Genomic DNA, 17,661 nt, shown 5'->3' with positions numbered 1-17,661 from the left:
TTTAACACGCATGGGACAAAATCATTATCTGCGGTTGCCCAACAGAAGGACTGGTGAACCACACACACACATTATACAATCTGCCAACAGTCAACGGGCCACCTTATAACAATACGATTTGGTTTGCACTCCCCCCCCCCCCCCCCCCCAAAAACAGTGCAGTGTTACGTGTATCACGTTGGATGATATCAAGCAGGACCAGAAACAGGATGAGGAGTGTCTAGCAGTAATAGACAGCAAACTCATTTTCTATTTAAAAACCAAAACCAAAAATTTAATCTAATTGGGCCAAATATTCGTGTCTAAATCGTGATTTAAAGGGCTTGTTAACTTTTGTTCAATATCTCTTTCTGACCTGCCCCCGTCACATAGCAAAGTGGTGTCTTCTTATCTGAAACCAATGGACAACCCCTTAAACAGTACAAATATCCAGTTAAAAGGCATGAGAATAAATTATTAAAATGCCAGTTATAGTGAGAAAGTATCTAATAGACCTCTGAACAGTATAGTAAACATCGAGAAATAAATTAAGTGAAAAACAAACCATTTCCTTATCGATATACGTGATTGAAACGCCCGGGCACCTATAGATCCAAGTTTGGAATGATTGGATTGTTAGAAATTAAGAGATGGGAAGGGGGATTAAACCATCAATATTTACACGTTAAGCGGATGGGATACGTGGTTGCAGCTAGTGTGGAATTCAGTCACAGTGTTCCCAAGTAAAACAAGCGGGACGGCTTTCTGGCCTGATAAAACGACAGTCCTGGACTGGCAGATCTCTGAACTAAACGACAGTCCTGGACTGGCAGATCTCTGAACTAAACGGCAGTCCTGGACTGGCAGATCTCTGAACTAAACGACAGTCCTGGACTGGCAGATCTCTGAATTAAACGACAGTCCTGCACTGGCAGATCTCTGAATTAAACGACAGTCCTGCACTGGCAGATCTCTGAATTAAACGACAGTCCTGCACTGGCAGATCTCTGAATTAAACGACAGTCCTGCACTGGCAGATCTCTGAATTAAACGACAGTCCTGCACTGGCAGATTTCTGAATTAAATGTTTGCGTTTGAAGGCTCAGATTAATCTGCTTCATTCCTGAGTTATAAAAGATCACATTACAAGAGTCACAAAGTTTCCGTAGTCCTTCTTGGCGGTCGCTCTACTGGCCTCTGTGTTTAAAAAGGTCCGGTCTTCTAGTCCTGAGTTTGGTGTTCTGACGGGTTCTAGGTCTGATATCCTCTGCACCCGTTGCATGTACCGGACCGTGGATATAATGTTCTGCTTGGTACAGTAGACAAGAAAACCTACAACGGAATACCATGATGTATTGAGTACAGCAGCGTTAACAGACGCTGACCTTCGCTGACCAGCAGGGGGGACCCAATTGCTCAATCAGATACAAAAGGTTTAGCGGTAATCTCCATCTGCTAGGATGTCCAGATTGGAAGCGGATGGGCCTCAGTGTTGAAAACAAACTTGTCCAAGTTGAGAAGATCTACGTCATCGGAGAAAAGCAGGAATAGGTACTTCAGCGTCTCCCCCAGGAAGAAACTCTCCATCTTGTCCCGTGGCTCCGGGCTGGTGGTACTTTGAACGTTGTTGATGGAACTGTAACCTCCAGTGGGGACCTGAGAAAATGTAATGTATATTAGTGGACAGGTCCTCACCACATAGAATACACTTGTGCCTTCACAACATCAAATACGGGTTCCACCAGACGACTATTAAAGTTCACGTGTCTTTGGGAAGGGGGTATATATTTATGTTTTGGGTTACAAAGTTGATTTGTCTTGATGACAAATCAACTTTATAACCCATAAAGGAACTGTTGTAATTATCGTATAATGCCTGACGTACAGCAAATGTCACTGTAATGAGCAAGAAACAAAAGTAACCAGTAAAATAGAAAATGATTAAGAACAGTAGGTAACTAAATACTACAGAGATAACAAAACAAAACACAAGAAGACTGCTACTCATGGATGAGGCTTTCCTACGGAGCGTGTGCTATTTTTTGCTGGAGGTCTCCTTTGAGCAACAGATTACTGAGTCAAGGTGCAATATATGAAAAGTCCAATACCCGAAATAGATATTGTTAAAACTGAAAAAGGTGATGTTTTGGTTATGGCGACCGCGTCAGGAATCAATGGAAGAAAACCGCTGGTGTAACGATGCGGGATGCCTCTATAAGTGGTTGTTGCTCTGGGCTCCAGAGACCAAAAACACTCAACACTCAAGAAGGAGAGGTTCCAGAGAGCTGAATATTTCTGCTCCAATAAAAACGGGCCTCATTTAATACAACGGTACAGATAGAACATGTGCTGTAACCTACTGCAAACGGTTCAGAATTAGTAAATTAACCAGGCGGATATTAGACAGCTGATTGGCTGCTAAGGATTACAGTACATTATCGGTCTTTACACCACATTCTTCAGTAAGCCCCAACACCTACAGCAATAAGCTTGTGATGGAGCCACCTACTGACAGCGCTAGGGTATTAAATAGGTTATTAAACCGTTCTCTGCGGTAATACAGTACCCGTGTGTACTTGTTGAAGCTCTGTAAAATCTCCCAGCCCCAGTCTTGGTACTTGGTGTCGCCGGTGAAGCGATACAGATAAAACAGGCTCTCCACCGTCTCAGGGCGCAGGAGGTTGTGTCTGTCCGCGGTCTGCAGGTTTCACGGAAAAGACAAACGCAGCGTCAGGATCACACAAAGCTCAGAGCGCGACTGACACATATACAGGAACGTGTATCTCATGTTACTGGACACATTACAGACGTCAGAGGAACAGGCACATTTTGGGACACTTGTTCCAGACACATTTTAGATGAAATACACGGCATTCCATGTATTTACATGGATGGAGACACAATGTATATAATGTGTGTGTCTAGGGACCTATGCTGGACAGCAGATGTAACAACATGTGAGAGCTAGCTCTTAGATTGGGCACTCTTCCTGTGCATCATGTATGCCAGCTTTACTGCATCTGACCAGCAGAGGGCACTTGTCAAGAGCATGTATGGACCAGTGCTGAAACAAGCAAACTGCAAGGGGCCCTAGGAGGGGTAAGTAAATCCCTACAAAGGCGGGTATCTGCTTAAAGAATGCCAGGGATTAAAGTTAGGCCACAAGTGCCCTTTGGCGGTGACAGTTCCGATTTCTATAACAGTGGATAAAGCACGAGCCGCGAACCAGTGGTCGGCGACTAGCGATGGCGGCTGCTCACCTTGACGTCGATGTCTTTGCTCCCCTTGGCAGCGTGCAGGAAAAAGTGAGAGATCTCTGGGCTCAGACCGGTCTCCATCTGCTTGTACATCTGGTAACACGTCTCCATCAGAGATACAGCGATCTCCATGTGGTCGCTGGTTATACCGTTGTGGGCGCCCAGTGCCAGCGTCCCCGGGAGAAAGCACACCAGATGGTCCTGTGGGCACAGAGTAATGATCAGAATAAAAAGCTATTATCACAGGATGGTTTAAAAGGGGCATTATAACAATTATCCATGGTACACGGTTTTACCATTAGTCTCAAGGGACTTCATTTGGAAATGTAACCGCTCACAGAAAAAAAAAAAAAAAAGTAAATGCCCCCTTCATGTGTTCAAGACACTGGGGGGCATTTACTTTTTAAAAAAAAAAAAAAAAAAAGAGGGCCGGATAATCAGGGAATTCGCAATAAGGGGGAAAAAAAACAAAAAAGTTCAAGAAAGCAGCGAGATCAGTCTTTCAACTACAGTAGAGTTAATAGACAGATCTAACTTATTGTACACTGTCAAAGATTTCAACTTTTTGCATTTGACTGACAGGACACAGCCAGGTTGCAGTGGGCTATAACGGAATAACGCACAACATGATTAAGCTTTTACATACTCTTCCTTCAAGGTAACCGCAAGTGGCCAAATCTATTTTATATACAGAATGGAAAACTTTCTTGTTATGAGAACATATGTGAAGGTCATGCGTTGTATTACACTATAGTTTAACCAGAAACAATACAGATGGTGTGGTTCTGCACCGTCGGCAGAGATGTCACCTGACGAGCAAATAACAAATAATACTTCAACATTGTTGCTGCTAAAACACAAGTGAAAGGGACAAGCATGACAACCTTGCCTGAAAACCCTACTCATGTCTCCTTTATAAGAGCAGCACCACCAGGTGGCTGACTGACGTCACTGCAGCTCATGGTAGAAAGTACTTATTTCTCTACAAAGAATGGGCATCATCACCACCATTTATTTATGTAGCGCCACTAATTCCGCAGCGCTGTACAGAGAACTCGCTCACAGCAGTCCCTGCCCCATTGGGGCTTACAGTCTAAATTCCCTAACATACACACACACACACACACACTAGGGTCAATTTGTTAGCAGCCAATAAACCTACTAGTATGTTTTAGAGTGAGGGAGGAAACCAGAGCACCCGGAGGAAACCCACGCAAACACGGGGAGAACATACAAACTCCACACAGATAAGGCCATGGTCGGGAATTGAACTCATGACCCCAGTGCTGTAAGGCAGAAATGCTAACCACTGAGCCACCGTGCTGCCCCATGTTAAGTCCTTTAGCGGAACACTGTCGCCAAGACAACAAAAACATAAAAATTAGCATTCGCACAGGGCCAATATTGTCTTATATTTGGTTATGGGTGTTTGGATATTTTTCATGGCCGTTTCTCTCCTGGCACATATTGTCAGTCTCTAGCTTTCCTCTGCAAAACCTCACTTCAGGTTACGCTATAAAATTATTTGAAAGAAATGGGCCTTAGACTACAAGCAGTTAGTAGATTATCCAGCAAAACAAGAGAAGTAGCACTGTGCAGTAATGCACATGCACAGGTACTGAGAATAGCATACAGAGCTGTAGTGCACAGCCTAGTGATAGGGGCCCTTATACGTCATATACCAACCAGACTGCTTTTCACAATGTCCTAATAGACTGCTTTTGCTTTTCCCACCAATATTCCAATAGCAATAACCTGGGCTTCATTAGTTAGTTGACAAAGAAAAATTATTTTTAACCTGGATAACAAATTAGGGAGTGGGGCTGACACAGGGCTCAGATTTTCCATTGTGTGGAAATCAGGTCCTCTATGGTGGGAGTCCTACTTAAGTGTGCTTTTGTGTGGATCCAGTATAGATAGAGGCAGATGGTGTTTTCAGCGACTAGGCACTTGCCTATTAATGGACATTGTCTAAAATAATCCGACCACATCAGCACATTTTTTAGATTAAAAGACCGCAGTACTCTTGATCTTCCACAAGATGGCGGTAGAGCGCAATACAAGACACTTTACATATACAGCCAAGCTTTGCATCTATATAGAATATTTAAGGAAGTGACCTCAATACAAGCAGTAAACAAAGTTAAGCAGTTACTGTTTCTACTTAGCCAACGGGTTAATTTAAGAAACAGGTTGACCTTTAAACAATTAAGACGTAAACAAGAAGGAGATTTATTGACCTACTTTAAAGGAGCGTAAAAACCTCACCATTTTGGGGCTGAAGTGTCCGTGAGAAAGTTCCCCCACAAACGTCAGCCTACTTGGCTCAGACTTCCGCAGCAAGTTCTTCTTGACACCTTCAATGGCCTGCATATAATCTTCCAGGAACCTGTGGACGGACAGACAACAAATTCGATGGTCACAAAGCAAGCAAGAGTCGGCGGCACGCACATAAGATTAGTCAGAATAGAGGAGGACAAGAGGAACTTGTCCTTCTCATACACCCCACATGGAACAGAAGTTTCTCATGTTACCAGTAAAAGGGTTGGGAGGGGTCAGAAGGAAACTATAAGAGGCCACAGACAAATGGACTCATATTAAGACATGTTTTATATATTGCTTTCATAGGACTGGGTGACAAGTTCTAGAACTCGAACTTAATATTGGAACCGAATGAAACGACAGAAAGACCAGTGTCGGTCCCCCTTGATCACCAACCTACACCTTCTTCCTCCCCAGAACCTCTACTCCTAGTCCCAAAGTCACTCATACAATAAAGGTGACACAAAGACCCAGCCTGGTCACCTCCTGTGACTGACAGCAGCGCCTTCCCTTCTCCTCTGTGCTGCATCTACTCCCACAGTCACCAGAGCTACTCATTCAGTAACTGCAGGAGGAAGTGCCCAGTGCTTAGTCTGCGTCACGGTGCTTCCTCCTGCAATGACTGGAGCTCCTGGAGAGAAAGGGATAGGTCACAGGGGTGGAAACACGGAGCAGTATTGGAGCATTTGGGGACTCGGACAGCATACGGAGAACAAACTCGCTTTGACACAGCCATCGAACAAGGAACTTACGCGTTCTCTTTCTTCCCACTCTGAATCCACTGCTTAAGCAAATATTCGTAGTAGCTATCGGCTCGGGCGCCCAGGGTGAAGACTCCAAGATGGCTGAACTGACCACTGTTTGTGTTGATAAACATGGGCACGAGACCATCACGTTTCCCAGAGAGGGTATGGACGTGCTGGGTGACCTGATCCACCACTTTCTGAATAAGAAAGGAATATTAGAAACCGCCATCCTCCAGGAGACCTGATAGACTTGAAACATGGAGGAAGGGAGCCACTTACTTTAAACTGGTCATCCCCCGTCAATCGAGACAGCTCTCGGAACTCCAACTGGACGCTGGTCACTTCGGCCACGGTGCTGTCAGATGTCCATCGAGGCGGGTGGGCTGTGCCTTTGCCAATGTTCACATCGGAGTAAGGCACCTTGGATGGGGTTTTAAAGGCTGGGAGCAGGCGAGTGCCAATGTCTTTCTGAGGACACAGTGAAAACAGCTCATGACGATAAGGCTTTCAATACGCTCTTACAGAAGACAAAGATGGATAATGATTCTATATGGAGACATTCATGAAACATTCCACAGGTAACACAGTGTTGCCTATTGCAACCAGATACTAGCTGTCATTTTTTTTTTATAGTACGGTTTACAAGATGAAAAGCACGTATGATTGGTTGCTATGGGCAACGCCACCTTGGCTTCAGTTACCTGAGGAACAATTTTCATCATGTCCAAAATGCTCCCGGCTCTTCCTGCAGAAACAGCACATTGTACTTGAGGTTCCACATTCCACTAGACTAGACCAATCGCTCACAGAGCAGAAGAAACATCGTTCCCTAAAACAACGTAAAAAGTAATGGAGAGGGGGACATACCGCTTTATCAAGGAACAGGGGGTCCTGGGTCAGGTGGTACGTGCTGAGCAGCCCTCCTAATATCCGTATTGTGCTTTCGAACAGGTTGACATCAACGTTTTTGTCGAACGTCAGCTTGGAGGCCACCCACTCCTTGGCTTCCTGAAACTCTGAAGGCAGGAGACAGAGATGGTTTAGTGTCTACCCTCTCGCTCGCCTAGCTGCAAACTGCAATGCAATACAAACATGTGTACAAGTGTTTTACAGGGTAAAACAACAACGAATCAACAAAGCAAAAAAACTAAACAGTAGTTCTGCGTAAATTTTCCTGCATCGAGTAGGAAAGAGAGGAGTACGTAAAAGCTAAGACTACTATCGTTGGAAACTGAATTCATACAGGTCAACGTTAATACCCAGCTTACAAAAAGATACAGTATTTGTGATTATTAGGAGCAAAAACAACTGATACCCCGGTTATCTGCACCAACGTAGTGTGTTGTAGGAAAACACTCAGGTGGATTCAGATTGTAGATGTTTTCTAGCACATCCCACTAGATCAGTATTTATTTATATGTTTTTTTGGGGGTTTGGATGTATATCCCGAATTAAAACCAGACAGCAGTCAGAAGTGGGGCGCTGTTGGATGGATTTTTAATATATATATATATATATATATATATATATATATATATATATATATATATATATATATATATATATAATTATATATATATATATACACACTACTAGATTGGCTGCTATGGGCAACACCTCTTTTCACAAGGTTTGATAAATCTACCCCTATAGGTCAGACTTTTGCATTTCTGTGTTAAAGACTCCCTCTAATTATATAACTTATTTTGTGAATCCTTTAAAGTACACAGTTTTATATAAGAGAGCTACTGATAGCATCTACGCATGTAATAGTTCCCCCACCTTAACAACAGTTAAGACATGTAATATTGTATCTGCATTTTGTCAGGATAGTGGAGAACAGCGATTGTTCTCTGTTAGCCACCGTCCGCATAGTGTTCCTCAATGGGATTACGGACAGGAAGTCTGCTCTGCGTAGGAAGAAATCATCCCCCCACAACTTTATCTCAATTATCTTCAGTGCTGATAATCTCCTGAAAACTTTTATACATATTCTAAACAGTTATCAAATCATCTTTTACATAAACCAACTTTTATTTTCTGTATAGTTGCTCCTCCCGATTTCATTGTCTTTAGAATACAGAAGTGATATAAACTCCTGTAAACATCTGTATAAAGAGTTCTGAGGTCAATCAATTCAGGGTTCATTAGGCAATCTTGTCTACTATAAAATTATACAGATAATACCTTTATATGATGACAGAACTCCTCAGTAACTTCTAATCTCTGTATAATTAATATATACTGCTACAGTGTGAGTTCATTAATCCTATATTATTATATATGAGGCTTTGTCATGACATAACCAACATAGTGCGTAAATAATATACCCCAGCTGTATACATGGGCTAATGATACATTTGTGGATTGCAGAATCTCTTTTCCTGTTAATTATGATAAAAAAAAACTGTTGCTATCTAGGACAAAACAGCTACTTGTCATTCCTTACAATCTTATGAATTTCAAGAGTCATTAAAGGTTTTTTTTCCCCACAAATTTTAATTAATTATGTTCTGGTATCTCCTCCCCACTTGATTGCATTGTAAATGGAAAAGACACCACTTAATACACAACCAGGAACGTCCCAAGTTCTTCACGGAACTGGGAGCATTTGTTCAGCAGGCAAATAGCAGGCGAGGGCTCGTTCCCTCTCATATTAGAGGAGACAATCACCTTCTTTCATCCCCATGATCCACATAGTGTCCAGGGCATCGATGAGGGTGAGGCCGAGACCGAACCACTCGCTGTAGGATTTGGAGATAGGTTTCAGCTCATCGTAGCCCCAGGCAAACTGCTTGTAACCCTTCCACGCGTGTCGAAAGGCCTCAGCCACAGCCTCCTGCCGCTCGCTGGTGGGGACTAAAGGGCGATCAGGAAGAAAACAAGTGAAGAAAAGAGTGAGAAGGAAGCAATACATCAAACAAATGAATTTAGATTTCAGATAGTTGGTCAAGACACTTTCAATGAAGTGAACCATCGATACCTGGGTCTTTTGGCTCTGCAACTTCTTGAGAGGGAGCTTTGGTGGGTTCCTTCATTCTGACTGCAGTAGGTGCAGAGGTCTGGACTGGTTCGATCACTGCTCCTCTCCAGCTGTTGGTACAAACATATATACAGGAGTGAGATTGTATTACAGCGAGAGGCCAAAGTATCAATGTATGTACGGGTTCTAACAGGGATCTTCATGGGCCATAGTATTGAGGTCTAGACAGGTTCGATCGCAAAGTTTCTTATTCTTCTGCAGCATTTTGCCATAGCAGACACAGAGTGACTGACAGTTTTGCAGCCCTGATTTGGAGAACTGAGCTTGTAGAGTGTTTGACATATGCATACGGGAGGGGCCAGTGGTGCTACAGTGGCCTGGTGAAAGCGTGAAGAGATGATCACCAGCTGCTTTGCAGATGTCTGCCAGAGAGGCCTGAGCTTTGCGTGCCCAGGAGGTAGCCTTAGCCCTTGTAGAATCTGCTTTTAGAATTTCAGGCACTTCACACCTCTGCCCCGTGCAATAACATCTCCAATACATCTTATCAAATTAGGTTTGGATGGAGCACATCCAAAACTTGTCTCAAGTCTTCCCGAAACAGGTTGTTGGGGAAAGTTAGGCTGGGTACACACTACGGGTTTTCCACCTGATTATCGGGCCGATCACACGATAAACGACATTGCATTAGTGTGTACACTCCAACGATAAACGATTATCGTTTCAAATCACATCAAATTGTTTGATATTATTTTATAAAAACGGACTAAAAATCTCGTTCAACGATGTCTGGTCAATTCTGAAGTGCACTCACAGCTCGCAGCGTAGGCAGATCTCTATAGTGTTTATAGAGTCACAGTCTTTTCAAAAACGTGTATAGTGTGTACACACAAATAGGCTGCTGATTGGAACTTTCAATCGTTGGTAAAATAGTTAACAATATCGCATTGGGAGAAATTTTCTGCAATGTGTACCCAGCCTTAATTGGATATCACTCTAGCTGGAGTCAGAGAATGGAACTGCTCGTCCTATTATTAGTTGTCTGTGAGAGATGATAATCTCTTGGCCGATATGAAAGAGGAAACAAGGTAAATGAGACAGATTAGTTCTTAACACTACTTAGTCTACATAGATGTTCCCAAAGGACTCTGCGTTCTCCCGCTCAACGAGCGGATGCAATTGCTACTAGAATCAGTACTTTAACAGTCAGCAATTTCAGGAGAAAAGGCTGAAACTATTCCAAAATCAAGGCATCCAAAACAATAATTTAGATCCTCAAGCTGCCACCAAGGTTTTAATCCCAGGCCGTAATCTTTTACGGTTTAAAAATAAATAAATAAATAAATAAATAAGGTCTTTAGGTGCAAAAAGAATGCTTGAGCGCAGTTATCTGAACTTTCAGAGTAGATAGCCGGATCTTTATCAAAACCATCTTTAAGAAATTCCGAAATAACTGGGATACTGCCAGCTGCGATATTCTGTCTCTTCTCTTTACACCACAAAATTAATAGTTTCCAGATTCTATAATAAATAATAGAAGAATTATATTTCCTTGCTTGAATTTGTACTATCATTATCTTCATTAGAGACATCTTTGTTTCGCAATAGTGATCGTTCGATATGGTGTAGAAGATCTCACCGGCATGTAGAAGCCAAGATTGAACCTGAAGCGTTCTCCAAGCCACTGCAAACCATGAGTGGCTGGCCAAAACTGAAGGATCACTACTATGTCCATTTCCTCAGAGTGCGGACAATGATGGGAAAAGTAAGGACCATCGAACGTAGCTTGAAAGTCTACGGTATTGACAGAGAGTCTACTCCAAGTTCCCTGTTGTCCTTGAGACGGGAGTACAACTGGACTACTCAAAGTTCCCTGTTGTCCTTGAGACGGGAGTACAACTGGACTACTCAAAGTTCCCTGTTGTCCTTGAGACGGGAGTACAACTGGACTACTCAAAGTTCCCTGTTGTCCTTGAGACGGGAGTACAACTGGACTACTCAAAGTTCCCTGTTGTCCTTGAGACGGGAGTACAACTGGACTACTCAAAGTTCCCTGTTGTCCTTGAGACGGGAGTACAACTGGACTACCTTGACTGAAAACGATATCAGGAAGACCGAATCTCTGATCTAGAGACTGAAAATGCCGATTTGCACACCAAACTGCTTTCATTTCCAGAACACTCAACTGCGGAGTTCTTTCGTTCTTTGGCCATGTGCCTTGTATCATTTTTGTAAGCAGATGATCTCCCCTATCCTGTCTCGTAAGCACCATCCACTCTGGTTCTGAAAGAGCCATTCCTTGATGTTTTACCCTTGAATACTGACACCAGTCGAATGTCTGTTTTGTCATCATTGAAAGACTGACTGTCATCTAAGGAATCTAATTTGGGAGCCAACTGGACAAGTAGATCCGGTTGAAAGTCTCGCATATGCCACCTTGCCCATGGAAGAATACCTACGGCAAAAGAGAACATCTCTAAGAGATAGAGAAGAGTCCTCATTGAAATCCGTCTGTGGCACTGAATTTGGTGTGCCAAAGATTGAATCATGAGCAGCCTTTCCTGTGAAGGACACACTTCGTCTTTTACAGCATCTGAGCTCCCATGAACTGGAGTTGTTGAGAAGGTACAAGGTGACTTTTCGTGGTAAGTACCTGATCACTTGTGTTGCGATGCTCTTAGCAACGTGCTCCGACTTTGCCATGACAAGAATGTTGTCTAGATACGGCCCAAAGGGTTGATGTTGCTGAATTCCAATAGGAATGTGGAAATAGGCATCCTGTAAGCCGACGTTAGAAAATCTCCCTTCCCTACTGCATTGAGAATAGAGTTCACCGACTCCATTAGGTAACGTCTGGTGTACATAAACGGATTTATATATATTTGTAAATCTAGAACGGTTCTAGAAACCTCCATGATTTCTAAACTAGGAACAGTTTTGAATAGTATACGGTGCCCATTATAAAGGGCGCCATGGAGTAAGCAAAGGAAATGATAGCAGCAAGGCTTTTGCAGTTACTCTAACAGGAAACCACGTGTTTGGACTTCCTGTTGCCCCTGGGACTACAGAGGACACAAGTCATCTACCTAATGATAGGCTGTTGGTTCTCTGCCTCCTCTGGTCTCTGCTCGTTGTCCTCCAGTTTTGGGCTCTTGGTGGGTGGGGGGTGTAAATTTGGCGGCCCGCGTTTGTTGGGTCTCCTGGATTTCTAGATGACAAAACAAAAAGTTACAATATTTAGTGTGTAGGTCAGAAAAGCTCCTTTAAAATAAATGTAGCCCACTACCCCCGATTGATCATTGTACCTGCAGAGGGGGCTTTGGAGGCTCGGGGTCACCATCATCCGCCTGTTTAGGAGCCGGCAACACGGCCGGTTGAGCTGGATTAAGTCCGGGCAAGTCTCGTCCTTCATCGTTCCTTTCAGTCAGGTTCGTAAAATCTGGACCAACATACACATATATCAGTAAGTAGTTAATAGAACTGGAATATAAAATCCTGACACCCCTCCTTGTTCGTTTCCTGATTGGCTGGCGCTGTATGCGGCGAGAATATCATACTTGGCACTATAAAATTCTCAATTCCACATCGTGCTCCAGATTTTCTGTGCTCTGCTTTTCTAAATGCCCCCCCCCATTGTGCCTTAATTAGGACAGTGCATGCAATAAACAAGGATGTCATTGCGCTCGAGAGACAGAAAGTAGAACAACGTTTCCAGTTCAGTGTTGAATAACGTATTCCCTTTAACTTAGAACTAAGAATCCGTGATAGCGACTGACGCGGTTCCCTTGTTTGACCGTGTTCTAGACCACCCAAGTATCACAGTTATCGACTGACCTCCACATACACAAATCAGTGTTAGTCGCTAAATGCCCACATTCTGTTATCAAACTCACTATAATGTAATACCAATATAGACAAAGTAGCCATGTATCAGTTATCAGAAACACAGACAGACATAAGGGACAAAATCTTTTACTTTATAGAGATTGGTGGCTCAGTGGTTAGCACTTCTCCCTCACAGCACTGGGGTCATGAGTTTGATTCCCGACCATGACCTTATCTGTGTGGAGTTTGTATGTTCTCCCCATGTTTGCGTGTGTTTCCTCCCACACTCCAAAAACATACTGGTGGGTTAATTAGCCTCTATTAAATTACCCCAAGTCTCTCTCGGTCTGTGTGTGTAAGTTAGGGGATTTAGACTGTAAGCCCCAATGGGGCAGGGACTGATGTGAATGAGTTCTCTGTACAGCGCTGCGGAATTAGTGCCGCTATATAAATAAATAAATAGATGATGATATATACGGTATATATAATCCTTCTATACATTACATTATAGTTTACCAGCCAAGATATTATAGGATGTTACTAAACCACTCTCACAAGAGAGTATAATTTAAATCCCAGTAATGTGTTACCCCATTATGTTACCTCCGTATTTTATCAATCCTTATACATTTAGGGTGTATTTAGCGTGTGCACCTATGTGAGTGTATAAAGATAGAAATTATGTGTTCTTGTACAAATGCGAGATCAGTCTTTTCTCTCTGTGTACTCATGTCTAGATGTATTTGTTGGTAGAGAAAGAAACCACGCATGAGTGCGTAGAGAGAGGGAGAGAGCGAGCATGCCCGAGTGCGCGCTAGTGGATCGGAAACAAGAGAGCGCAATAGAATATAATGCAGTGAATAGTGTGAAAAATAGTTTGCAGGGTTAATGCAGTGAAATTTAAATAGCGGATTCTTGCTTTGTCTGTGTGCACCCAATTACTGCTGTAGTTATAAACAAAGATTATTTTTTTTTAATCTAAATTGAGACACGTACTTTTCCAGTGCTCGCCCAGGTTGGAGAAAGAGACCACCCCACAGACAGTCAGCAAAGCACACAGGAAGAGGATGAGACTGCGCTGCAGTCGAGACAGCTGCTTCCATTTCTGCAAGATAGTACAGGAAATAGAGATTGATAAACGGTCACGGGAGCTGTAGACCATCACACACACACACACAATCCATGCTAGGGTGGGGACGACATACCCCAGGCAACACTAATGACAGTGCTGTATGTGACAATACTGTGACCTATGGATATTATACAGTCCATTGTTCATACTTAATGACAAATTACTGATTCATACATCATTTGTCATTATTTAAATTTGAAAACATGTAATCACACACACACACACACACACACACAGTGTGTATGGAATGTATTGTACCTATGAAAGGACTGAAGCTCTGCACAACAGGCTATTTACACGTCTTTCAATTGCAATATACAAGGGGGCATTCAGACAGATACTCTCCAATTACCTGAGCCATCCCCCACAGCCGGGCAGAGTGCATCTCTACAGCAGAATGCTTTTCTCAGTCTTTGTGTCTCATTCCACCTGAGCCCCCTGAATTACACATATAGTCTATAGTTCCCTCCCTGCTGGGATTCCCCGTGCTAACAATTACCATTATACCCCCAATGCAAATACCCAGCCGCTGCGCAGTGCGTAATGGGCCCCCAAGTGCACTGGAGACCTCCAAGTTCACAGGAGACGTCAATTATATCTCGGCTCCACATGCAGAGGACACGTCATGCACAAATGATGCAATTGTTCTGTGCACTTTGACCTATAGGCTGTCAGGTGACATGATATATATGGAACAATTTAAGGCCTGAAAACATTACAATGTGCTCAAATCCCAACGTCCAGTCCACAGAGTTGCAGCATTTAAATATTATTTATAGGGACATCTAAGCGTATCACCCGCTGTATTGTCTAGGGGGGGCTACAAGTCACATTTGCACTGAACTTAGTGATAACGTTGTTTACTTGCATATCAATTACACTTCTGCAATAATGATCTACTCAGAAGGCAGAACATAGGGATATACAGAATACTATTGTTATTTCCTGGGGGAAAATTGGGACTTTGAAAATTGGGATAGTCGGCAACTAGGGAGTCTGGGATCTTATTGTTTGGCTGCATTTACACAATGTCAGGGCCATGGGCTGTCTATAACAGGTGTAATTAACTATTTGCAGCCTGGCACCACAGAGGGGGCTCATAGCCCCTTAACTCCTGATGAGGGGGTGACCTAAGACAGATGTTATTAACTCCTTGCATACTGAAGAGGGGGTGACCTAAGACAGATGTTATTAACTCCTTGTATACTGATGAGGGGGTGACCTAAGACAGATGTTATTAACTCCTTGCATACTGATGAGGGGTGACCTAAGACAGATGTTATTAACTCCTTGCATACTGATGAGGGGGTGACCTAAGACAGATGTTATTAACTCCTTGCATACTGATGAGGGGGTGACCTAAGACAGATGTTATTAACTCCTTGCATACTGATGAGGGGGTGACCTAAGACAGATGTTATTAACTCCTTGCATACTGATGAGGGGGTGACCTAAGACAGATGTTATTAACTCCTTGCATACTGATGAGGGGTGACCTAAGACAGATGTTATTAACTCCTTGCACACTGATGAGGGGGTGACCTAAGACAGATGTTATTAACTCCTTGCACACTGATGAGGGGTGACCTAAGACAGATGTTATTAACTCCTTGCATACTGATGAGGGGTGACCTAAGACAGATGTTATTAACTCCTTGCATACTGATGAGGGGGTGACCTAAGACAGATGTTATTAACTCCTTGCATACTGATGAGGGGTGACCTAAGACAGATGTTATTAACTCCTTGCATACTGATGAGGGGTGACCTAAGACAGATGTTATTAACTCCTTGCATACTGATGAGGGGGTGACCTAAGACAGATGTTATTAACTCCTTGCATACTGATGAGGGGGTGACCTAAGACAGATGTTATTAACTCCTTGCATACTGATGAGGGGGTGACCTAAGACAGATGTTATTAACTCCTTGCATACTGATGAGGGGTGACCTAAGACAGATGTTATTAACTCCTTGCATACTGATGAGGGGTGACCTAAGACAGATGTTATTAACTCCTTGCATACTGATGAGGGGGTGACCTAAGACAGATGTTATTAACTCCTTGCATACTGATGAGGGGTGACCTAAGACAGATGTTATTAACTCCTTGCATACTGATGAGGGGTGACCTAAGACAGATGTTATTAACTCCTTGCATACTGATGAGGGGGGGACCTAAGACAGATGTTATTAACTCCTTGCATACTGATGAGGGGGTGACCTAAGACAGATGTTATTAACTCCTTGCATACTGATGAGGGGTGACCTAAGACAGATGTTATTAACTCCTTGCATACTGATGAGGGGGTGACCTAAGACAGATGTTATTAACTCCTTGCATACTGATGAGGGGGTGACCTAAGACAGATGTTATTAACTCCTTGCATACTGATGAGGGGGTGACCTAAGACAGATGTTATTAACTCCTTGCATACTGATGACAGGTGTTATTAACTCCTTGCAGCCTGGAGAATCACTAAGGTGGGCTCTCAGTGCACAGTGGGCAGCAGGGTGGTCTCTGCCAGTCTCTAGCACAGGAACCATTGGGCTGCCCACGGGTCTTACCCTCCAGCAGGACCTCCTCCTCCAGCTCTTGCTGTTGTTGTATCCTCCTGTCCCGTCCGGCTGGATGAGAGTGACGGACATGAAGTCCCGGCGTTGCGGGCTGTACATGGCCGCAGTGGTTTATCCAGTCTCCATGCCAGGCCTCCCCCGAGTAGGAGGAGCTACAGGAGGGCGGAGCCGTCAGCATAAGCGGAGGCTGCGACCCAGCTCTCCCTGTAAACAGGCGGCCGACTGCCATGCGGGGGACACTGCGCCTGCGCGGGGAGGGCTGGAGCGCCCTCTAGCGGCCGACCGTGAAAGATGAGTTGTCAGTCACTGCTCCGCCATCATTAATGAGGGCACCTTCCCTGATGCAGCCATCGGTAGAATCTAGTCTGTAAATCTAATTAAATATAGTGACCAGTGAAAATAAGACATTATATTGCCATAGCTGCCTGCTGTCCCTGATGTTGCATATTTGACACCAAAAATGTCCCTGTTATAAAAATGATCAGTTTCCCAGTAATGCATTTGTTTTGGTTGTGGATTGCTGCCCTCAGTATCTGATTGCTGCCCTCAGTATCTGATTGCAGTCCTCAGTATCTGATTGCAGTCCCTAGTATCTGAGTGCTGCCCTCAGTATCTGAGTGCTGCCCTCAGTATCTGATTGCTGCCCTCAGTATCTGATTGCTGCCCTCAGTATCTGATTGCAGTCCCTAGTATCTGAGTGCTGCCCTCAGTATCTGATTGCAGTCCTCAGTATCTGATTGCAGTCCTCAGTATCTGAGTGCTGCCCTCAGTATCTGAGTGCTGCCCTCAGTATCTGATTGCAGCCCCTAGTATCTGAGTGCTGCCCTTAGTATCTGATTGCAG

At 43.6% G+C, this 17,661-nt stretch overlaps 1 protein-coding gene across 1 annotated transcript; it reads right to left on the bottom strand.

The window, feature by feature from the left end:
* Positions 1–245: 245 nt before the first annotated feature.
* LOC142101152 (endoplasmic reticulum mannosyl-oligosaccharide 1,2-alpha-mannosidase-like) lies at positions 246–17,035 on the bottom strand. Its single transcript, XM_075185386.1, has 13 exons — positions 16,810–17,035; positions 14,106–14,214; positions 12,590–12,723; positions 12,371–12,492; positions 9,288–9,397; positions 8,978–9,163; positions 7,172–7,320; positions 6,584–6,772; positions 6,311–6,501; positions 5,505–5,625; positions 3,240–3,437; positions 2,546–2,677; positions 246–1,635 (listed from the first exon to the last, which is right to left on the bottom strand). The coding sequence occupies exons 1-13, from the start codon at positions 16,915–16,917 to the stop codon at positions 1,435–1,437; spliced, it is 1,950 nt and encodes a 649-aa protein (XP_075041487.1). The 5' UTR covers positions 16,918–17,035; the 3' UTR covers positions 246–1,434.
* Positions 17,036–17,661: the final 626 nt, after the last annotated feature.

The sequence above is a fragment of the Mixophyes fleayi genome, chromosome 9 (genome assembly GCF_038048845.1).
Source record: "Mixophyes fleayi isolate aMixFle1 chromosome 9, aMixFle1.hap1, whole genome shotgun sequence".
Classification (NCBI taxonomy): Eukaryota; Metazoa; Chordata; class Amphibia; order Anura; family Limnodynastidae; genus Mixophyes; species Mixophyes fleayi.
This window is presented reverse-complemented; position numbering and strand designations above follow the sequence as displayed.